The sequence below is a fragment of the Periophthalmus magnuspinnatus genome, chromosome 11 (assembly GCF_009829125.3).
Source record: "Periophthalmus magnuspinnatus isolate fPerMag1 chromosome 11, fPerMag1.2.pri, whole genome shotgun sequence".
Lineage (NCBI taxonomy): Eukaryota > Metazoa > Chordata > Actinopteri > Gobiiformes > Gobiidae > Periophthalmus > Periophthalmus magnuspinnatus.
Window position 1 is genome coordinate 20670772 of NC_047136.2, and position 24779 is coordinate 20695550.

The 24779-nt window shown below is 44.1% G+C and overlaps 1 protein-coding gene across 1 annotated transcript in view; it reads left to right on the plus strand.

Moving 5' to 3' along the window:
* Positions 1-24779, plus strand: part of LOC117379153 (ephrin type-A receptor 7-like) — a 167296-nt gene that overhangs the window by 86691 nt on the left and 55826 nt on the right. Inside the window, 1 exon segment of the mRNA XM_033975881.2 lies at positions 4420-4749. Coding sequence (XP_033831772.1) covers positions 4420-4749 — 330 coding nt within the window.

The following is a 24779-nucleotide window of genomic DNA, read 5'->3' on the forward strand; positions in this document are numbered from 1 at the left end:
AGTCCAGTCCCGGTCCAGTCCCGGCCCAGTCCCGGCCCAGTCCTGGTCCAGTCCGGTCCAGTCCAGTCCCGGTCCAGTCCCGGTCCAGTCCCGGTCAAGTCCCGGTCCAGTCCCGGCCCAGTCCCGGCCCAGTCCCGGTCCAGTCCCGGTCCAGTCCCGGTCCAGTCTTGGTCCAGTCCCGGTCCAGTCCCGGTCCAGTCCCGGTCCAGTCCTGGTCCTGGCTCTTTTAGGTGCAGGTGTGCTTGTGTTATTGATCCGCACACAGATCCCTGACTCTTTGGTGATAACATTTATAGTGGCTTAAAGGCCACATTAATTACACTATTGATCTGTTAATTATGATTTGTCTAATCCAGTGCGCGCTAACGAGACGAGGGACACACTGGGGACTATAGAAATGTGAGGTTTAAAGTCCTGTATGTGGAGCCTTCGAGTGGATCAGGTGTAATTATGGCTCTAATGAGACTGGAGCTTTTGTCTTTTCACATCGGCGTCGTTCATTAAGTCTCTTCATAAACTTCATAAACTTCATAAACTTCATAAAGCTGTAATCCTATAAAGATCACACAGAAATACATCAAGTACAACTTTACTTTTTCTCTTTCTGCTCTTTAAAGAAATGATTATTATTAAACCCAGAACAGTGACACTAATGAACCAAAGTACTCAGTTATGTTATTTAAGAAAAAGTACAAACACAGAGGCAAAAAGTTACTCAGGTAAAAGTATCACATGAAAAAGTCTACATAAGTAAAAGTATTTAAGTACTAAAATAAATGTACTTTAAGAGTAAAAAGTATTTCACACAAGTGTTGTTCAAGTGTAAATGTAGTAATATTGATTTAAAATGATGCATATTTTGGTCACAGCAATGGTATGAATCAGTTTCTTAATTTTTCTTATGAATTTTGTGTATTTATTTTTGTTTTACTCAGAGCTGAAGCTTGAACTTGAAAACTTGAAAAAAGTCAGGATGTTTCCACGAATATGGTAAAAATAACTCATATGAAAAGTACTTTTTGCTTTTCAGTCCAGTTCAAAAATGTAGTGGAGCAGAAAGTACAGATACTGCTCTCAAATGGAGTGAAGTAAAAGTAAAAGTATCCACTGTAAAATGTACTTAAGTAAAATACAGATACCTAAAAATTCTACTTAAGTACAGTACTTTAATACTTGTACGTTGTTACCTTCCACCACTGACAAAGAGACTGTGTATCCTTGGCTGTCTGCTCTATTTAACCAGGGGACAGTGTGAGTTTTAGCTTTATTGTGTAACTTTTGAGAAAGGAGGTCCATCATCTGCTTGTCTCCATGGAGATAAGTTAAAGGTCCATGTTACTCCATTTTCTGATCTGTTTTCTAATGTTGTTTCTTCATCACAAACAGACCTGGAGTTGTGTTTTGTTTCATTCACACATGTTTAACACACAAACCTGCAGATTTAGGCTGAGTTCTTCTCTCAAACTGAAAACAGTCTGTTCCACCTTGTGATGTCATCAAGTGGTAATACAGGTGGCATTTTTAAAACTCCATACACCTTTAATAGAATCATTTGGATGATTTTTGATTTCGGAATGGCCAATCTGAATTAAAGATAATGTTAACTTGAAAACCACCACTTAATGACATCACAAGGTTGAACAGTGTGTTTTGTTCTTTGGAGATGTAGACAGACTAATAATAAAGTGTGACTCAAACATGTGTTGTGCCTCGATCCAGAATCAAACGTGACCGTCCAATCAGATGTGTTTATTTCAGTGATGCGTGTGAAACAAAAGAGCTCATTGGTTCTGCTGAAGTCCATTATGTTTTTCTGTCCCCTGTGATATTTGTTTGTCTTTTCTTTTTCCTCATAAGCAGCCATGTTTGATGAAATGGATGAGAACCAGACCAAATGTTGAAGGAATTTTGCAAATCGTTGTTAAAGGGTGTGTTCACTTGTCTTGGTTTGGTTCTGGTTCGGTCCATAGACTGTATATATAAATGGACATAGCTAACCTGCTAGCCACCACCTTTCAAACAGGAAGTGATCATGGGCTCGATTCTGGCTCCAATTCAATTTCTATTGAAAAACCATCACCCACTCTCCTTCAATTTGGTCTTAAAATGTTTGCATTAACCCGCTCTACGTGGTCCTGGTGTTTTATTTCACTATTGTGTCGGTAAATCAAGATATGAACATTAATAACTGACAAATCAGGCGCCTCCTTTCCCTGAGGTTGCTCCTGCTAGCGTTAGCAACAGGTTTGATTAATAGGGTTGCTAAGTGCCCTTTCCCTGCCAAACTGTGGGTGACGTCAAACTCACTTAGTCCACTTCTTTATACAGTCTATGGTTCGGACCAAGTTTTAGCCCTGGTCTAGATTTGGTTAGTTCCCATTTTATCCCTGGTTTAGACCTGGTCTAGGTTTGGTTTAGTCCTGGTCTAGCCCTGGTTTAGTCCTGGTTTAGTCCTGGTTTAGTCCTGGTTTAGTCCTGGTCAAGCCCTGGTTTAGTCCTGGTCTAGCCCTGGTTTAGACCTGGTTTAGTCCTGGTTTAGTCCTGGTCCATCCCTGGTTTAATCCTGGTCTACAGTTTATATTTCATATTCTTCTAAATATAAAACTGTGTAGTTCCAGTAAAAGCCAGAGGAAATCTGCATTTGAAAACAGGAGCTGGACTCATGTATTGAGCTGTATCTGCAGATTAAATGATCATTTAGTAAACAAAAGAGCAACAAAAACCTTTCAAAATCACATAATTCATATTTTAAACCCGCTGGATAATCCCACCATCTTCAGTTGAACCGTGTGACCTCTGACCTCTGCATTTGGGTCGAACGTTTCCATCAAAACAATTGATTGTGCTCAAATCCAGGATAAACAGGATTACACTCCATTATTATCATCGCAAGATAACTCCACTCTCGGGCTAACGTAGCCTTATCCTAATCAGGCGAATGTGCTGAACTCCGTGATCTCATTGGTTTAAGCTAACGGCTATGCTAATGCTAACACTAGCCCTTTAAGAGGAGACTCTACAGGCAAAACTTTTTTCTTTTTTTTTTTCAGTCAGTAACAGCCTTTATTTTGGCAACAATTCTGCACTGAGTTGTTTTAATATTTAATTTAATAAATCTGCATCTATAGAATTACCTGGGACAGAGTAACTTTCCCCCTCAGCTCTTAAAGTAGCACCTACACACACCAAACTAAACGATCTGGGACTTAACGAGATTTTGATGCACCACACTGAAGGATTTTTTTTTTTATATCTAATTCCAAGTCTGATTGACTAAAGTTTTAACTCCAAAAATAAGCGAAATTTGAATTTTTAGGCAAATTTTCAGTCAGATCTCATTTCAGATCCTAAATCCCCTCTTTGTGTGTTTTATTATAACATGTGACAGCAAAGAGAAGCAAGAAATTTAAACCAGGCTTTTTTCACATTTCTGTTTTAAAAGTCCCAAAAATTGTCAGTTTTGGGAGGTTTTTTTTTTTTTTTTTTCAAATAAAATGGCTTATTTTTTCTGTGAAAACCTGACATGATAAACTCGCCTGCAGCTGGGACTCACTTCCAGATCTGAACCGTTTCACCACCACACAGCTGCTTCTGTCTCATTATTCATTTGGCAACAACATTCACCAAATATTATTGCAAGAATTTAGCTGATAATTAGAGGATCAGACATGGCAACACTCTGATCATTTTTGTAAGAAAAAAGTGTGTACAAGCAGCTTAAAGGCCCATGTTTCCTCATCACAAACAGACCTGGAGTTGTGTTTTGTTTCATTCACACATGTTTAACACACAAACCTGCAGATTTAAGCTGAGTTCTTCTCTTTCTGTTATATAATAATAATGATAATAATAAGAATCATTATTATATCATGTTGTTATTTATTATGATGTGAGGGCCTAAAGGCCTCGGCCTGAGATTGAGTTTCTGTTTTTGACAAACTGAGACTTGGACACAGTCTCACATATTATGACTTTATGACCAAGAACAAAAACAAACGTTAATACAATTCAAAATAATGAAAGTAGCAAAAATAGAAAGAAACAAAAACACCTTCATTGAACTGGTTACACAAGAGAACTAACTCCTCTCCTCTCTCTCCTTCCTTCTCTCTGGGCTCTCTCTTCTCTCTCTCCTCTCCTTTCTCTCCTCTCTCTTCTTTTCTCTCTCCTCTCCTTTTTCTCATCTCTTTTCTCTCCTTTCCTTTGTTCTCTCCCTTCTCTCTCCTCCCTCTCTGCTCTCTCCTCTCCTGTCTCCTCTCTTCTCTCCCTTCTCTTCTCCTCCCTCTCTGCTCTCTCCTCTCCTGTCTCCTCTCTTCTCTTCTCCTCCCTCTCTGCTCTCTCCTGTCTCCTCTCTTCTCTTCTCTCCCTTCTCTTCTCCTCCCTCTCTGCTCTCTCCTGTCTCCTCTCTTCTCCCTGTAGGACCTCCCTCTCCTCCTCGGGACCTGGTGTACACTCTGAAACAGTCGACGCTGGTGTTGGAGTGGGCGCCCCCTGCTGACAGTGGAGGGAGGGCAGACCTGTCGTACAGTGTGGGGTGTCGGCGCTGTAGTCCCGGGAGCTGCGATCCGTGCGGGGCCAGTATCGGCTTCGTCCCGCAGCAGGTCGGGCTGACGGAGAGGACGGTTACCGTGGTGAACCTTTTACCAAACACCAACTACAGCTTCACCGTGGAGGCCCTCAACGGAGTGTCCGAACTCCTGCCCAAGAAGAGACAGCTCACCCACGTCAACGTGTCCACCAGCCTGCCCGGTGAGACCTGCATCTATTTAAACTCTGCAGTGACATCAGGCTGGGGGTGTTCTACATGTATGTGTATGGCAGAATGTTCAGCAGTTACCGTGGAGACCAGGCCTAAAGGAAGCGTGTTATGTTTGCACCGCTTTAAGACTCAAAAGCCCCCCTCAGTCAGTTTGTTGCACGTCTGATTAGCAAACACAACACAACAACTTTTAAAATTGTCTGAAAACTCAAGAAAAAATAGAAAAGTGTTTTAAAAATCACATTTTCAGGAGCCTCTGATCAATCCGAGCGTTCATGGTCCTGTTTTACTCAAAACGTGAGAGTGACTAACAGAAAACTGTTGGCTAATGCTAGCTAGTTTGTGTCTGTAATGTTATTTTAGAGGGACTTGACAGAATAAATCATCTGTTGTAGTTCAGATAAGGCAAGGAACAAGACGAGTTTATTTGTACAGCACAGTTGGTCCACAAAGTAATTCAAAATGCTTTAAAGAATAAGAAAGACATTAAAATCGCAATACAACAAATCAAACCATAAATAATCATCATAAAATTAACATTAAAGGGGAAAAATGTAGATTAAAACCGTTTCAGTCACATGCACAGATAAACAGAACTGTTTTGAGCCTGGATTTAAACATTGTCAAAGTAGAGGTGTGTCACATCTTCAGGAAGAATGTTCCAGGTTCTAGCTGCATAAAACTGAAACACTGATTCCCCATGTTTAGTCCTGCTTTAGTCCTGGTTTAATCCTGGTTTAGTCCTGGTTTAGTCCTGCTTTAGTCCTGCTTTAGTCCTGCTTTAGTCCTGCTTTAGTCCTGCTTTAGTCCTGACTCTGGGACCAGCAGGTCGGTCCCTGAAGTCCTCCTCATGTGAGATGGTTCATGTGGCTCTAACATGTGGGAGATGTTCTTTGGTTCTGGTCCATGGAGAGACTTGTTCACAAACAGAGCTGCTGTGTACAAGTCTCTCCATGGCCTAACTATTCTCTGAGCCACAGGAGCCAGTGCAGAGAGTATTTTACTTCTATGGGGTATTAAAGAGGGAGTATTTTACTTCTATGGGGAATTAAAGAGGGAGTATTTTACTTCTATGGAATATGAACTGTAACACACACATATTTAGATCAACGTGTTTCCTTTTCTTGTTTTGAAAATGCTGGGTTTCTTTTTATAAGTTCTGAGTCCCTCCACCCTTCACTCTCCATGCTAAGTCACTCCTCCTTCAGAACGCCATTGCAACACAGTAAGCGTACATCACACGAATGAAACACGAATGCACATCACATCAGATTTGTGAAGTTGTAGTGTATTGTAACATTGTTGTGTAGGACCCTGGGTGACATAGGATTGTGGGCGGAGGCTTGTACAGAATTTTAGGGCCCGGGAGAGATTGCTAAATTACTCAAACTTGCACGGATGACATCTATAAAGCCTCCTCTGACTTGTTTTGACGAGGGAACAGCGTTAGAACATGGGAGAAAGATACAGAAAAGTCAGTTTTGCAGAATATCATCTTTTATCTTGCTACGATAATTTTATTTTGAAAAACTCTTTAGTACAATTTTTTAAATCGCTGAATCGCTGTTTTACGTCTCTGGTCTTGTTCTGTTTCTTAACCCAAACAGCTGAGCCAAAGTAGGTCAGAGCTTTTCAAGGAAGTTAATGGACTAATCTGGGACTTTCCTCCGCTCCTCTATCTGTTCTTATACGTGTGATCTTTTTATGTGATGTTTAGCTCTGTAATAAATCTGAGTATGGTTAAGGAGCTCACTTTATAAATACAAGGGGGTTTTATTTAATCTAATCTTTTTTTAAGAGTTCATGCATTTTTCAGTTTTCAATTTGAGTGGAGACAAACTTAGATTTCTGCTTCTCTCTAGAGGAAATTTGAACAGTCGAACTAAAAATCTAAACTAAAAAGCAAAATATTTTACAGAGGAGGATTAGTGAATATGGTACAGAGGAGGAACAGTGGTGCAGAGGGGAGAGTTAATATCATGATTGGTGATTGGTTGAGAGGCAGACATAGTGGGATGTGATTGGCTGACAGGTGACAGTGGGACTTCCTGGTTGATTTTGGCTTCATTATAAACCAGGAGTCTCAAACTCGCAGCCCGTGGGCCAATTGCGGCCCACGAGATGATATTTTGTGGCCCGCAGGACAATATGAAAGCTTATTGTTAGTGTGGCATTACCATGTTGCGTGTAGAAGGTTCCGCCGAATCAGTAAACCCCAAACACACGTCACTTGCGCTGTGTACTACCATCATAAAAGATTCAACAAATAACGATGTATATCCATAAAATCCACAAGAATTAGCATATTTCCTCATGTATGTTGAAAACAGCGATGACGTTTGAGAAAATTTTAATGTTTTTTTTTTGTGGAATACCTGATGCGGCCCAGCTTCACCCAGACTCTGCCTCCTGCGGCCCTCAGATAATTTGAGTTTGAGACCCCTGGTATAAACAGACTGAGGGGAGGGGGGCTCTTTGTGCATAATAAAAGAAGTGTGTGATTACCGCGGCTGTAATCAGTGAGTGATCCAGTTAAAGACATATTCTGTACTTTTCCAAAAGAGGACCCTTGATTAAACGCTGAAGGAGTTTGTTTATTGCATGATCTGCATCGTGGCTTCAGTTAGCTCCGAGTAGCACCGGGGAATATTAAGTTGTTTTTTGAAACATCTTAACGTCCTCACCAAATTTACAACAATATCTGTCTTTTTGTTGATGAGACGGGTTTGTTTCCTTTAACGTTTTAAGCTATAAATTAATTAATCTTTATGTTGAGCATGATTGCCTCATTACAATTTAAATTTTTTTTTTTTTTTTTTTATCACAGAAACTACACTTCCTCCTCTCCTCCTCTGAGATGTCCACACATTATGAGGTGTATTAATGTTAAGGTGCATGTTATTGTCCTCTGCATTTGACCCATCCTTCTGTTTCTCTGCGTTAAACCTGCATTTGACCCATCCTTCTGTGTCTCCAGACCTTGCGCGAGTCTCAGTCCTCCTTTAGCTGGACGATTTGACCTGTCGTGCTTGTTTTGGGTTGATGAGGGAAAAAGCGCCTGAAGAAACCCCTCCAGACACGGGGAGGGGTTTCCCTCTCTAACCCGCAATGGGCGAAAACAGCGAGACCGCGAAAGGTGAACCGCGATATAGAGAGGGGCAATTTTGTGTTTTTGTTGATTTCATTTGGACCAGTAGCGGAAGAGCGGAACCTGGCTCTTAAGGTGAGCTGTGGACTGGGATTTCCTTTATAGACTTTTTGTGGGTGTATTATCAGGTGTATTACGGTACAACAGAGACCAGACAGGACCAGACTGCCCTTTAGTCATTATGGAGCATATTATCAGGAGTATTAGAGTAGTCGGAGCAGGCTTTGTGCGGGTGGAGAGCGGCTCTAAAGGTGAGATGTGCTCTGGGATTTCCTCTGAGTTGTGTAAAGTTTTTGTGGAGTATATTATCAGGAGTATTACAGTAGTGGGAGAGTGGATCCTGGCTCTAAAGGGGAGATGTGCTCTGGGATTTCCTCTGACTTCTGTAGAGTTTTTGTGGAGTATATTATCAGGTGTATTACGGTGCCACAGGGAGCAGACAGGACCAGACTGCCTCGGGGTATTATGGGATGTATTTATGGAGTGCATTATCCGGTGTATTACGGTAGTGGGAGAGTGGGTTCTGGCTCTAAAGGTGAGCTGTGGTCTGGGATTCACTGTGACATTTAAGACTCTCTGCACACACAGAGGGTCACATTGAAAACGGATTAGAATTATAGAGTTTTATTTGATGTTTTTTTGGCAGTATTCAGTTATTCATATATTTATACAACAGTGGCTCAGTTGGTACAGCGTTTGTCCACTGAACGTAAGGTTGATGGTGCGAATCCCGCTCTCGACATAAACGTCATTGGCTGAGCGGGCAGGTCCACTGATCCACAGGAATGGCGGTGTGATTCCAGCTCCCACAGATGGATGGTGTCGTTGTGTCCTTGGGCAAGACACTTAACTCACCTCACCCCAGTGTCTGTGTGCACTGGTGTGTGGAAAAATGCTGTATAAAAATGTGACGATTTACAATTCTGGAACTGGAGCTGAGGTGGAAGTGATTGGGAGAGTCGAGCGGGAGTGTTGATCGGGAGCGTTGATCGGGAGCGTTGATCGGGAGCGTTGATCGGGAGCGCTGATCGGGAGTGTTGATCGGGAGCGTTGATCGGGAGCGTTGATCGGGAGCGTTGATCGGGAGCGTTGATCGGGAGCGTTGATCGGGAGTGCTGATCGGGAGTGTTGAGCTCCAATGGAGACAAGGCTCCATCTGGATCAGAGGCTGTTACACTCAAGTCGGGTTTTACTGGTTTATAAAGTTACTTATCTGTCTCACAAGAGTTTATTTTAAACACATCACCCAGAAAAGGAACAGTTGATGATGTTCCAGGATAAAGATATATAAAAAAAACAAACCAATACAATGAGCTTCCTTTATACCTCCATCAGAATACTGGAAAAATGTATAAATCCCACATGTTTTTACAGGCATTAATGGTGACAGTGGCACAGTCGCTAGAGCGTTTGACCACTGATCTGAAAGATGATGGTTCAAATCCCACTCTGGAAATAAACATCATTGGTAGAGCGGCCAGATCCACTGATCCACAAGTTGGCAGTGAGATTCCAGCTTCCACAGATGAATGCTGACGTTGTGTCCTTGGGCAAGACACTTAACCCACCTCTTGATAAACAGGTCTGCTGAACCTACATTTTTGGCTGATTTAAGAAAAACATAAAAATAAGAGAATGTAATAAGTTCAGAGCAGTGGTCGCGGTGGGGAGTAGGGGAAAACGGGAATTTCTGGAGCAATGGCGTCTTGGGAAAACCATTTAAAATCTATTTTGCATAATATGTCCCCTTTACGCCCATATACTGTCCCAGAGGAGTCTTTATCAGGTCCATGTAATCTATGTCCTCACTTCACCTCCTGTTTTCTCCTCCATCTCTCTGTTTTTATTCCCTCGTTCTTCCACCTTCGCTGTGTCGTCTGAACATATCCCAGTGTGTTTCTCCTGAGCAAACAGTGAACGCGGCGCTGCTATAGAGCCACACACAGGTTTGAATCGTGTACTATGGATCTGTCTGTGTTTGGGCTGTTTAAATAAACGTTTACCATGGCAACAGACCCATGTTTACCACGGCAACAGACCAATGTTTACCATGGCAACAGACCAAGGTGAGAAAGAAGAGTGGAGATACAAAATGGAGGGATTTTGTACTTTAGACAAAAAGTGATCAGGATTGTGTTGGATGAAGTACTCAGTTCTGTTACTTCAGTAAAAGTGCAGATACAGAGTAACAACAAAAGTTAAAGTATTTAAGTACCTGTTTAAAAATGGTCTTTAAAGTTGCGTTCAGCCGCTCACACCAGCTCACTCCTGTCGTCCACGCCTTCTGTTGTCCTCTTCTCCTGTCCCCCTCGTCTCCTGTAGCCCTCGTCTCCTGTAGCCCTCGTCTCCTGTAGCCCTCGTCTCCTGTCCCCCTCGTCTCCTGTCCCCCTCGTCTTCTGTCCCCCTCGTCTCCTGTCGCCCTCGTCTCCTGTCCCCCTCGTCTCCTGTCCCCCTCGTCTTCTGTCCCCCTCGTCTCCTGTCGCCCTCGTCTCCTGTCCCCCTCGTCTCCTGTCCCCCTCGTCTTCTGTCCCCCTCGTCTCCTGTAGCCCTCGTCTCCTGTCCCCCTCGTCTCCTGTCCCCCTCGTCTTCTGTCCCCCTCGTCTCCTGTCGCCCTCGTCTCCTGTCCCCCTCGTCTCCTGTAGCCCTCGTCTCCTGTAGCCCTCGTCTCCTGTAGTCCTCGTTTCCTGGTGTCCTCGTTTCCTGGTGTCCTCGTCTAGTGTCCTCCTCGTCTCCTGTAGTCCTCGTTTCCTGGTGTCCTCATCTAGTGTCCTCCTCGTCTCCTGTAGTCCTCGTTTCCTGGTGTCCTCATCTAGTGTCCTCCTCGTCTCCTGTTGTCCTCATGTCATGTCATCCTGTTTCCAGTCGTCCTCGTCTCCTATAGCCCTCGTCTCCTAGTGTCCTCTCTGCCCCACACTGTTGTTTAATTCATAAAGTCACAGAGGAGTGTCTCAGCAGGACTCAGATGTGACTCACTCTTTAACAGATATTTTCATGGCTCTGGTCTTATTTTCTCACTTAAGTTTTAGCTCTGCTGCAGAGTTAATGTGACCGAAGAGTAAAAAGTAAAAGTATTTCACACGATTGTCTAAGTGTAAATGTGGTGAGACTGATTCAAAATGAGGCAGATTTAGGTCGACAGTAACAATATGAGTCAATTTTTGAGCATCTTAATTAAGCTGAGCAGGGCTGGGCCTGGTTGGAGACCGTTGGGAACATCAGGAGCCACAGAGGAGCAGCACAGATTGTTGTGTCTTTAGGCAAGACACTTCATCCACATACATACAGTGAATGTGGTGTGATGTGAGTGTTGGTGGTCGGAGAGGCCGATGGAGCAGAGCTGAATTTCAAGGAAACACTTTTCTTAATCCCTAGTCTCTTCCCCTTCTCTCTCCCTTCTCTCCCTCTCTCCCCCTCCCCCTCCCCTCTCTCTCTCCTTCCCCATCTGTCTCTGCCTCCCCCCTCCCCCTCTCTTTCTCCCTCTCTCTCTCCTGCCCTCCTTTCTCCCTCTCTCCCCCCTCTCTCTCTCCCCCCTCTCTTTCTCTCTCTCCTGCCCTCCCCTCTCTCCCTCTCTACCCCCCCCTCTTTCTTTCTCTCTCTCCTGCCCTCCTCTCTCCCTCTCTATCTCCCTCTCTCTCTCTCTGCTCTGGGACGCCTTGATAAAACTACATTTCATTGAACACACTGAGCACATTTGCCACATGAGCCGTTTCCAAAGGGGATTTTAAAGTCCAAATTGGTTTTAATGAGGCTCGATTCAGGTTTTTAAAAGGGGGATGAGATAAACGCACACGTCCCAGAATGGGGAAATATTTGGAAATTGAAAGTTTGACTTAAGGTTATTTTCAGAATTTGTGAGTGCTTTGAAAAAGAGGAATTCTGCAAGAAATTCCAACGAGGCAAAAATATCATCTGGGTCGTTTCAGTTAATGACAAACATGCCCCAATAGTTCAACTAAAAACTATCTCTCTCCTCCATCTCTCCTCTCTCTTTCTTTCTCTCTCTCTCTTTCTCTCCCTTCTCTCTTCTATCTGTCTCTCCTCTCTTCCCTCTCTCTCCTTTCTTCTGTGTCTCCTCTCTCTCCCCTTCTCTCTCTCCTCTCTCCTCTTCTCTCTGTCTCTCATCTGTTCTGTCTCTCTCCCCTTCTCTCTCTCTCCTTTCTCCACTCTCTCCTCTCTCTCTTCTTTCTCCTCTCTCCGCTCTCTCTTCTTTCTCCTCTCTCCTCTTTCTCTTCTTTCTGCCTCTTCTCTCTCCCCTCTCTCCTCTCTATCATTTCTCTGCCATTCTCTCTCCCCCCTCTCTCTGTCCTCTCTCCTCCCTCTCTCCTCTCTTATTTTTTCTTTTCTCTCCCCTTCTTTCTGTTTCTCCTCTCTTCTCTCTCTGTCTCTCCTATCTTCTATCTCTCTTCTCTCTCCCCTTCTCTGTCTCCTCTCTCTTCTCTGTCTCTCCTCTTTTCTCTCTCTCCTCTCTCTTCTTTCTCTCCTCCTTCTCTCTCTCTCTAACTATCTCCTCTCTCCCCTCTCTCCTGTTTCTCTTCTCTCTGTCTCTCATCTCTTCTCTTTCTCTCTCCCTTCTCTGTCTCTCTCTCTCCTCTTTCCCCTCTCTCCTGTTTCTCTTCTCTCTGTCTCTCCTCTCTTCTATTTCTCTTCCCCTTCTCTCTCTCCCTCTTCCCCTCTGCCTCTCCCTTTCTCTCTCTCTCACAAATATGTCCAATCGTTCATCTAAATAAAAATACCTAGAGCGACGTGTGATGAAAAGAGAAAGAGATGTTAGTAGAAAGTTGGGGGTTCAAATCCCAGTCTAGTCCGTTGTGTCTTTGGGCAAAGCACTTAGACCCAAAACAAACTGTGCAAAAATGTTATTGCTTTGCGTAAAATGTCCCAGAGTGTGGCATTAATCACAGCTGTGGAGAAGCGAGCTTGCTCACAGTGACAGTACACATGTTTCTAGGCGTTTTTTAGCAAGACAGAGACATTTAATGCCATACTGAGGAATCTTAATAATCTCCATGGAAACTGGCTGGTACGTGGAAAAATGACGTATTTAAACAGGGTCAGCGTTGCATTTTTAGGTTAATCTGTAGACGTGTTTTAATAATGTTTTAAGTTTTTATTTAAGAGCGACTCTGGAGCTGCAGGGACCTGAGTCGGGGCAGATTTCAGGGCACAAGTCCGTCCTGAAGTGAGAGCAGAACTGAAGCCTCGTAGTGATTATATCAAGTGTCACCAAGACGGAGAGACAGGCACAAAATGGAACTCCAAGGACTCTAAGAATAGTCAGAGAAGAGAGAGATGGAGAGACACCGAGATAGAGAGATGAGAGGAAATGAGTGAGTATAAAAAGACAGGAACAAAGCTAAAATTATATTGTACATTACAGCGGCTGATGAAGGGGTGAAGAGGAGAGATGTGAAGAGGAGTGATGTGAGCCACAGTGAGGCGAGAGTGGACTGGGATTAGAAAGACTCACTTATAACTAAATAGAATTATTAATAAAACATTTATTTGTAATAGTAACTCGTTTTAATATTTACTGAGTTTATAATCTAATTCTTATCCGCTTTTGCAATATGAAAGTTAAAAGGTTGGATCTGTTTTAGTCCAATTTAGTCCAATGACGTCGCCGTAAATGTCGTCACAACAAAGCGACGCATGAGAGGAGGAAGAGAGAGGAGAGAAAGAAGAGAGAAAGAAGGCAGAAGAGAGGATGAGAGAGAGAGAGACCGACAGAGGAGAGAGCGAGAGAGAGACAGAGAGAGGAAGAGAGAGAGGGATAGAGAAAAGAGATAGAAAGAAGACAGAAGAGATGATGAGAGAAACCAACAGAGAGACGTGAGAGAGAGAGAGTGAAAAAGAGATAAAGAAAGAGAGAGCGAAAAGGAGAGAAAGAGAGAAAGAAAAAGAGAGAAAGAAAGAGAGAGAGAGAGAGAGAGAGAGAGAGAGAGAGAGTTACTTGGCAAAAAACATTAGTTCACTTTTAATCCTGGTTTTGTTGTAGTTCCTTTTCATTTCACTCGTTGAAGCCAAATTCAAACTCTTGTGTTAAGTTTTAAGAGAACGAGAGGAGGACTGAGACATAGGAGGAGAAAGAGGGAGGAGGAACAGAGAGGAGGAGAGGAGAGGGGGAGAAAGAGAGGAGGAGAAGGAGGGAGGAGAGACAGAAGGGGAGGAGGGAGACAGAGGAGAAGATGAGGATAGGAGGAGAGCACCACAGGAGGAGATGAGGGGATGAGATAGAGGAGGAGAGGAGGATAGGAGGAGAGGACCACAGGAGGAGGGGATGAGCCTGACAGAGGAGGAGATGAGGGGATGAGATAGAGGAGGAGAGGAGGTTAAGATCAGAATGCAGGCTGCTGCGTGAGGCGCCATCTTGACTTTCTCTCTTTGTTTATATGAAAGTCAGATGGGATTTTTACGGCCGTCGTAAAACTGAGTCAGTGTTTTGTTTTGTCGAGTTCTGCTCAAAAATATGAAACAATAAAAGATCAGTGTTATGATCAAAGGTACAACTAAAATACACCGTATTCACAAAACTATGACACGATAGACCCTCTGCCAAGGCACCGTCTGAAACTCGCAATGACACAGACTCAGTGTCCAGACCTCGGCTCAGTTTCACTTCAGCCTGAGACCTGCAGAACAAATACTCGAGTATACTTTTACTTAAGCACATTTTTTCATGTGATACTTTTACTTTTACTTCAGTTTTTTTTTTGCTCCAGTAGCTGTACTTTTACTTAAGTACCAACACTGAGTACTTTTTCCTCCTCTGCCTGTGGGCTCAGGTTTATATGAACGTGTGAGACTGGTATATGGAACAAAGAGAGAGAGACGGAGGGAAAGAGAGACAGAGAGAGAGATGGAGGGAGAGAAAGAGAGACAGAGAGAGGTGGAGTGAGAGAAAGAGAGAGACGAGGGAAAGAGACGGAGGGAAAGAGACTGACAGAGAGAGAGATGGAGGAAGGGAGAGAAAGAGAGAGATGGAGGGAAAGACAGAAGAGAGACAGAGAGAGAGGGATGGAGGGAGAGAGGCAGAGGGAAAGAGAGGGATGGAGGGAGAGAGAAGAGTAGTGAGATAGAGAGATGAAGGGAAGGAACGAGATGGAGGGAAAGAGAGGAGAGGCAAAGAGAAAGATGGAGGGAGAGAGACAGAGGGAAAGAGGAGAGAGAGAGGCAGAGGGAGGGAGAGAGGGAAGTGAGAGAGAGGGACAGGAAAGAGGGAGAGTGAGAGATGGAAAGAGGTAGAGGAGAGAGAGGGAAGGAGGGAGGAAGAGAAGAGAGAGAAAAGGGAGTGAGTGAGGGAGAAGTAGGGAGAGAGGGAGGAGAGGGATAGGAGAGAGAGGTTAGGAAAGAGAGGAGAGAGTGAATTAGGGAGAGAGAGGGAGAGAGCAAGAGGGAAAGAGAGAGAGGGTCAGTGAGAGATGGAAGGAGGGAGAAAGAAGAGAGAGGGAGAGGAAAGAGAGGGTGAGGGTTAAAAAGGGGAGGGAGGAAGGGGAAATAGAGAAGAGAGTGAGAGAGAGGTAGGGAGAGGAGAAAGGGAGAAGGGAGAAAGAGATTAAAGGGGAGAGGAGAAAGAAAGGGAGTTAGGGGGAGAGAAGGAGAGAGAGGGAGAGAGTTAGGAAGAGAAGGAAAGGTGAGAGAGAGAGAGTGTGTGAGAGAGAGGGAGATGAGAGTGAGGAGAGAGTGTGAGGAGAGGAGTGTCCAAACAACACCAGAGCAGATCACAAGAACAAGCTGAGTGTGTCACAGAAGAGGATTATTTTCATTTATACAAACACAATCAAACAAGAAATTATAATCTGAAAAAAATACTTCATCTGAAGACTTTTGAGCAGGCGTTTTATAGAGGAAAATATGATGTTTGGATCTTGAACTCTGGCTCCAATTCACTTCCTGCTGAAAAACTGTGATCCCTCTCTCTGTAACTGCTGCTGTCATGTTGGTCTTAAAATGTTCATATTAACCTGCTCTACATCAGGGGCGTCAAACACATTTTCACCACATTAGCAAAACGGCTGCTCTCAAAGGGCCAGATGTAAAATAAATCTAACTACTTTTTTAACTTGTTAATTAACCTTTTCTGTATTTATTACTTATTCAGGTTACAATTATTGCATATTCATTTCCCTAGATGTAAAAATATGGCTCTGTAACTGTGCATCTCCTGATAAAATGACATTTTATTACCATCATACCTTTTTAATTTACCGTGTCGAGGGCCACATAAAATGATGTGGAGGGCCACATTTGGCCCGCGGGCCTTGAGTTTGACACATGCACTCTCCTTTTATTTCACTTTTGTGTCTGTAAATCAAGATATAAACATTACTAACAGACAAATCAGATGCCTTCTTTCCCTTCATTCTCTTCCTCCCCCCTCTCCTTCTCTTTGTATATCTCTGTCCCTCTCTCTCTCTGTCTCACTCTCTCCACCAGAAACATTCCATAGTGCTCTTTTTACATTCTCTTTTCATGTATTTGTTCATTATAACTCCTCTTCCAGCTGTTGCCATGACAGCTGTGTGTTTTTCTCTCATATCTCTGGTTTATTTTTCATTCTGTTCTTTATTAGTGTAACTTGCGCGCTGCATGTGTGTACATACATCTGCACTCAGACACTATTTCTTTGCTTGGAATGTTCCACAGTGACTTATTTATTTCCATGGAGACAAGGTCAGACCTATGGAGAGGCAAGTCTACTCAATCATATTTTTTCTAATGTAAGATCACAAAGTTTGATACAGAACTGTTTAAGATACCAGAAAGAAAAATTACACAGTGCAGCTAAAGCCATGTGCCAAACAAGAACACAACAGTGCTGACGTTCACACTGGTTTAGTCCTGGTTTAGTCCTGGTTTAGTCTTGGTTTAGTCTTGGTTTAGACCTGGTTTAGTCCTGGTTTAGTCCTGGTTTAGTCCTGGTTTAGTCTTGGTTTAGACCTGGTTTAGTCCTGGTTTAGTCCTGGTTTAGTCCTGGTTTAGTCTTGGTTTAGACCTGCTTTAGTCCTGGTTTAGTCCTGGTTTAGTCCCGGGTTTAGTCCTGGTAAAGACTAGGTTTTGGTGTTTGGTGTGCATTCTGAGCATCCTAATTATTCACCCTGATGACTTTATAAGCACTTTTCACACTTCTCAGAGACCAGAGCAGAGTTTTGTCGTGGTGGTGATGCTAACAACAAACAAGTACCATGCTAACAGCGCACTTCCTGATTATCGAACAATAAGACTTCTACTTGTGTACTTATACATCTGCACCAGGCCACACACACTGCGCTCTCATCCACGGCAGTACAAATACTGTACTGGGCCTTTAATACTATTCTGACTCAAATACTGCAGTAGTGGCTTGTATTGAACCACAGAGTGATACAAATACATGAGTTTGTGTGAGGGACAGGAGCCCGCGGTTGCCAGGTGCTGAGGGGGCAGATTAGGCAGTGGCAGAGTGGTTGACGGGTTGCCAGATAAGGCCTGAGTGCTGATAGAGCAGAATGATATATGCTTTAAACAGCAAAGTGCCACTGGACACATTAATATTCATAAAACAACATTATGTTTGGACTTACACAAAGTTTAAAATGAAATGAAATGTTTGTGAGTTTGTGGGAGTATTGTGTGCAAAATCATCTCCTCTGGGACCGAGAAACGCTGAAGCACAAGTTTAGAAACAAGAACTTAAAGAGGATTGTCCTGTGAATATAGAGCTCACTCTCATCTCTGCTTTGGATTCAAACTTTACATCCTAGAGGAGGGAGAGGAGGAGAAGAGAGGGAGTAGAGGAGCAGTGAGGGAGAAGAGCAGAGTGAGGGAGTGGAGAGGAGGAGAAGAGGAGGGAGTAGAGGAGCAGTGAGGGAGAAGAGCAGAGTGAGGGAGAGGAGAGGAGGAGAAGAGGAAGTGTAAGGGAGGGAAGAGATAGGAGAGAGGGAGAAGAGGAACAGTAAAGGAGGCGAGGAGAGAGGAAGAAGAGGAGCTGTGAGGGAGGGAGAAGAGGGAGGGGAGAGGAGGATAGAGAAAGAGAAGAGGGAGTGAAGGAAGGGAGGAGGAGAGAGGGAGAAGAGAGGAGTGAGGAAGTGAGTGACAGAGAGGAGTGGGGGAAAGAAGGACGAAAGGAGGGGAGAGAGTGAGAAGAGAGGAGTGAGGGAGGAGAGGAGGAGTGGGGGTGAGGAGAGGAGGGGAGAGGGAGAAGTGGAGGAGAGGGGAGAGAGGGAGGAGAGGAGGATTGACAGAGAGGAGAGGAGGAAAGAAGGAGGAGAGAGTGAGAAGAGAGGAGTGAAGAAGGAGAGGAGGGGAGAAGGAGAAGTGGAGGAGAGATGGAAAAAAGAAGGAGTGAGGGAGGAGAGAGGAGGATAGAGGGACAGGAGAATAAAAAATGGATAGTTTGGTGCCACTAATGCACTTTAATAATGTGGAGATAAACATTTATAATCACACTGCTCCTGTTTTAAAGTTTTAAATGGACCTGTGCTGTTATGTGTGTGTTTTTTTTGTATTCTTCTGTAGTTTAGGTTGTTTTCACACATGTTAGTGGCTGCGCCCCCTAGTGTGTCTTTTGGGTTCACACGTGCCCAAACACCACTTATGTGAGAGCGAGGGATGAGATAGATGGACGTAAATACTCCGTCCTCATGGTTTGTTAATCCGTTTTTCCAGGTTTAAATCTTAATGTGGACGTAATTTGCGCGTTTGACTTTAATGAGGTGATAACGGACTGAGCTCAGAGTGTTTGGGGTAATTCTGCAGGTTTGAGTAATCCTGTGTTTGTCCTGCGTTTGAGGCGCCGAAAATGTACTGCTCCAGCCAAATGAAGCTCATCGAGGAGAGCAGATACAGGAGCCAATGTGGAGTATCATAGCAACCAACGAGCCAATCAGGAGCGAGGCTGTCTCCGCCCACTGATCTGTTTTACTTGTGATTATTGAAACATTCAGAAACCACATGTCGGGTTCAAAGGTCATGGGCGTATCTCTGTATTATTCCATGTTGAGGCGTCACATACCCACAATGCTTCTTTACATTCTATCTCCATCTATGGAACTATCTATGTCCTTTTCAAGCTAAACGAGGGTCAGCAGTGGAACAGAAAGACAAAACAGGCCTGCGGACGAGCCGTAAGGAGCCGTAAGGAGCCGTAAGGAGCCGTAAGGAGCCGTAAGGAGCCGTAAGGAGCCGTAAGGAGCCGTAAGGAGCCGTAAGGAGCCGTAAGGAGCCGTAAGGAGCCGTAAGGAGCCGTAAGGAGCCATCTGCTACGTCTGAAAAACTTTTACCTTGAAAGACAAAACTGATGAACAGGCTGAAATGTGTCTTTGCAAACTCTTTAGAATAATTTAAAACAGCTTTATCTGCTCCTCCCTGTGCTCATAGAGAAAGACAAACTTTATACACAGAGTCCAGGAGGACGAGTAAACAGGATTAATTAATTTATTTATTTTTACTGTTTATTCTGGTCTGTGTTGTACCTGGACATACTGTGATTTTAGCCTATAGTTCTCCTCTTTGTATAAACCAGAGCAGCTCCGGAATTACACCTCCTCATCCTCTGTTTCACCTCTTCCTCCTCTGCTCATCCGCTCTTTCACCTCTGCCTCCTTTCATTCACCTCCTCCTCTGCTTCACCTTCTCCTCATCCTCTTTCACATCCTCCTTCTCATCCTCTATTTCACCTCCTCCTCTCCTTCACCTCCTCCTTCTCCTCTCTTTCACCTTCTCCTCTGTTTCACCTTCTCCTCCTTCTCCTCTCTTTCACCTCCTCCTCTGCTTCACCTCCTCCTTCTCCTCTCTTTCACCTTCTCCTCGGTTTCACCTTCTCCTCCTCTTCCTCTCTTTCACCTCCTCCTCTGCTTCACCTCCTCCTTCTCCTCTCTTTCACCTCCTCCTCTGCTTCACCTCCTCCTTCTCCTCTCTTTCACCTTCTCCTCGGATTCACCTTCTCCTCCTCTTCCTCTCTTTCACCTCCTCCTCTGCTTCACCTCCTCCTCCTCTCTTTCACCTCCTCCTCTCTCAGACGCACACTTCTTTTCTCCTGTAATGGCAGAGGAGCACAGAGCTGGAACAATGATGGATATTAGCCGAGCTGCGGTGCGTTCAGGGACCACTGGGAATCCGCCTCCTCCCCGGGGAATAGAGAGATTTGCACCACACAAAAGCAGAGCCGAGCGGAAGAGGGTCTGAAGAGAGGGGCTGGCTCCTCCGATAAGGAAACTGAGACCCCAGCCCCCAGAGCGGACGCCATTTTGTGCCAAAGTTGAATGTGTTCACAGAGCTGCAGAGGACCAGGATGTGCAGAGGTCAAGAGGTCAGGGCCAAGGGAAAACATGAGCGAGGGAGCGGTTAGAGAGGGGTTATGAAGGTAAAGGATGTGAGAGGAGGAAGGAGGGAGAGGAGAGGGGGAAGGGGGAAGAGAGAGGGAGGAGAGAGGGGTTAGAGACGGGTTATAAAGGTAAAGGATGTGAGAAGGGAAGGGAGAGAGAGGAGGCAGGAGGAGAGAGAGGAGGGAAAAGAGAGGGGGAGAGGAAAGAGAACAAGAGGAGAGAGGGAGGGAAAGAGAGGGAGAGGGGCTGGAGGAGAGAGGAGAGGAAAGAGAGGGAGAGGAGCAACAGGAAAGAGAGTGGAGGGAAAGAGAGAGAGAGGAGCAGGGGAAAGAGTGGAGGGAAAGAGAGAGAGGAGCAGGAGAGAGAGAGGAAAGGATAGAGAGGGAGAGGAGTGAGGGGGAGGAGCGTGGGGGGGGTGCGAGAGAAGAAGGGGGAGAGATGGAGGAGCAGGAAGAGAAAGAGAGGAATGGGAGAGGGAAGAGAGAGGAGGAGGAGAGGGAGGAGCAGGAGGAGGTGGAGGAGGTGAAGGATTTGAGAAGTGAACTCAAATTTATTTTAAGAGTCTTTCTTCAGACCAAGGTTCAGTTTGTTTCAGCTCTGGGTTTGGACGCTCAAAATACACTTACTGTGAGTGGGGTCACCTCTGCGCAGATCTGACCTGTAACATGGTCTGGTGGTGACACTTCTTTGTCTTCACAGAAATAGATGCCATACTGTGGAATATTCTAGTGTTTTTCTAGTTCTTCTGTCAAACTGAAAACATTCTGTTGCACTCTGTGATGTCATGAAGTGGTAATACAGGAAGTGCTCCACTGTGTTTTTAAACTCCACCCACCTTCACTGGAATCAATCATTTTAGACCTGGAATTACCAATCTCTACTGAACTAAATGTAAAAGGAGCTGCTAATTTGAAAACTACCACTTCATGACATCACAAGGTGGAACAGAGCATTTTGAGGTTTGGAGATGTAACAGACTAATAGTAAAGAGTCAAACATGTGTGAATGAAACAAAACACAACTCCAGGTCTGTTTTTGAGGAGCTAACAGCATTAGAACATGACTTAAAGCTCTCAAGAGTCAGTTTGTGTGATATAGAACTTTTAAATAAAAGTTCCTCCTGACACTGAACCTGACTTAAGATCTGGAGAAAGTCCCTGAAGTGGGGTTTTTTGCATTGAAGTATGGGTTACATTCAGAGAGCAGATTTCTGTTGTCCCTCAAGCTAACGTCCCTTTATCTTTGCATAATCCCGCGCTCGCTCACACGTTTACGCTGTAGTCTTATTTAAGCCTTTTATTTTACAGTTATGTTTCTGTCCAAACATCACCACAGATGTGAACAGCCCTGTTCTCTCAGGCCTGATTGTTCCTCAGTGAGATCCTCGGAATTGGATGGGATTTTGAATGGTTTACGTGCTCGGAAAATCATTGTAGGGGGGAAGGAGGGAGGAGGGGAGAGGGGTGGAGGGAGAGGAGGGAAGAGGAGGAAAGAGGAGGGAGTAAGGTTGGATGGAGGGAGGGAAGGAGGGAGGAGAGAGGAGGGTAAAAAGAGCTGAGAAGGGTGGAAGGATAGACAGAGAGGGTAGGGAGGAGAAAAGAGAGAGGAGAGTGGAGAGAGAGAAGGAGAAAGGGATAGGCTGGAGGAGAGAGGATGAAGAACTGTGGAGGAAGGAGAGAGAACTGGGGAGGAAGAGGGAGGAACGGCACGGAATAAAAGAGGAGAGTAGAGGGGAGGAAGGAGGGAGGATAGACAGGGAGAGTAGGGAGGAGAAAAGAGAGAAGAAAGAAGAAGTTGGATGAGGGGAAGGTTGGAGGAGAGAGGAGGAAGGACTGTGGAGGAAGGAGAGAGAACTGGGGAGGAACAGGGAGGAGCGGCAGGGAATAAAAGAGAAGAGAAGAGGAGAGGGGAGGAAAAGAGGGAGGGAGAGAGAGAGGGGGAGAAAAGAGGCAAGAGGAGAGTGGACTGCAGTGTGCAAAAGCAATTTCAGATGAGAAACAGCCGTGTTTCCTCCGGTCTGATCACAGCAATCACAGAAATGAAACAGACTGAACGGGACTGTGTGAGCTCCTATAGATCTTATATTACTGTGTGTGTGTGTGTGTGTGTGTGGGGGGGGTGTGTGTGTGTGTGTGTGTGTGTGTGGGGGGGGGGGGTGTGTGTGTGTGTGTGTTCCTGTAGATCTCATATTACTCTGTGTGTTTTGAACCTGAATACAAACTTTCATTATAAACTGCAACAATGAGTTTAATCCTGTTCAATTCCCTATAGTTAAAACTATAATAATGAATTAATAATAATAGTTTTATGTTTGATTATAAAAGGAGCCAATCAGGCGTCAGAATGTTATGATGCTTTATAACTCAGCCAAACTCTGTCCGACACGACTCTGTCCCTGTGTCTCTGACCCTGTGTCTCTGTCCCTGTGTCTCTGTCCCTGTGTCTCTGTCCCTGTGTCTCTGTCCCTGTGTCTCTGACCCTGTGTCTCTGTCCCTGTGTCTCTGTCCGTGGTGCTGAACTCCACTTTATAAAACTGTTCTGTTGAGTTTAATGAGAAATGTCTAGAAAATGTGATTGTAAACTAAATAAATAAACTAACTAAACTAATTAATTAAATACAGTTTAAATAAAAAAAAAAATTAAATAAAGTTTATAATGGCCCTGAACATTAGTCAGAAAAAAACACTTCACATTTTAGAAAATTGTTTTTAAAATTTAAATCCCAGAAGAATAACTTTTTTGACAACCAAAAGTTAATCTTAATAAAAAAATAAATAAATAAATTCACTGTGGTCATGTTTATAAAAGCTACAAAAACAAAACAAAAATAAATAAGTAAAAAAATTTCAATTGAATTGAACAGAATGATTGTGTCTTTGGGCAAGACACTTTGCTGCATCAGGCAGTATTAAATAGTCACAGTAAGGGCATCTGATGCAACACTGTCCACACACATAAGACAACACTGACATTTAGTTATTTTTATCCAAGCACAAACTTAATCTTGTTTCACTGAGTGACGGCGTTTGACCAGCTCCTGTTTATTCTCTGTGTTTGTGTCTCGTCTCAGATCCAACAGTCTCTGGTTTGAATAATGCAGGAAACTGGAGTCTTCACAAACATCTAAACGAGCTCACGAAGAGATGGAGAGACAGAGAAGAGATAGAGACAGAGAGAGAAAGAGACAGACAGAGAGAGAGAGTCTTCACAAACATCTAAACGAGCTCACGAAGAGATGGAGAGATGGAGAAAAGATAGAGAGAGAGACAGAGAGAGAAAGAGACAGACAGAGAGAGAGACAGAGAGAGTCTTCATAAACATCTAAACAAGCTCACGAAGAGATGGAGAGACTGAGAAAAGATAGAGAGAGAGAGAGAAAGACAGCGAGAGAGGGACGAGCTCATGCAGGGATAGAGAGAGAGACAGAGAGAAACAAAGAGACATCTAAATGAGTTGAGAGAGAGACAGAGAGAGAGAGAGAGGGGGAAAAAGTCAGAGAGCGAGACAAAGAGAGAGGGAAACAGACAGAGATAGAGAGACAGAAAGAGACAGAGAGACAGACACAGAGAGACAGAGAGAGATATCTAAACGAGCTCATGCAGAGACAGTGACAGAGAGTGAGACAGAGAGAGTGAGACAGAGAGTGAGACAGAGAGTAAGACAGAGAGTGAGGGAGACAGAGGAGCAGAGCTTTGATTCAAGATGGCGGCATTATTCAGTGTGGGTTTGTAGTTTCTTGTTGGGTTTGAATTGAGACACAGACACAACAACACAGTCATTAGAGACGGAGCGCTCAAAAGAAGAAGAAAAACAGGAAGTGAAAGGTCAGATGTAAAGAGGAGAGGATGGAGGGATGAAACAGATGGTGAAGAGTGAGAAAAAATGGGAAGTGTGATTCACAAACAAGTTATTTATCTGTAACCTTTTGTAGTGATCTAGGTTTTTAGAGAGAGGGAAACAGTAAAGGAGGGTAAGGTATCTATCTATCGATCTATCTGTCTGTTTAACTATCTATCTTCATTTATCTCTCTATCCCTATATCTCGCTATTCATTTCTTTCTTTATTTAGAATGTAGGTTACAGAGCTCTGGTTCCACATTTCCACTGTACACAAACAGAAAGTTAAAGCCATACTCTGGACCATTCTCCATGGAGATAAATCAGCTTTATGCCATACTATGGAAGAATATAGTCAAAGAAACAACATTTCCATGGAAACAATCAGGTTAAGGCCCTCCTCCAGGTCAAATATGAGTCAGGTCTGTGGAGATGTGAGCACGCTCAGACTAAGGATGGATGTTTGCCTGTGTCTTTCATCTATTTGGGCTAAAAAGTTACATACTGGGGCTTTAATTACATACAATCTGTCAAATCAGTATGCGTTAAAGGTACAATGTGTAAGAAAGCACCACCATGGACATGCTTTTTCTGTAATGTTCCACAGTATGGCATTAAACTTGGATGTATTCAATTATGGGTGGTAGCAGTAGTAGTAGTAGTGGTGGTAGTAGTGGTAGTAGTAGTAGTAGTAGTAGTAGTAGTAGTGGTAGTAGTAGTGGTAGTAGTGGTA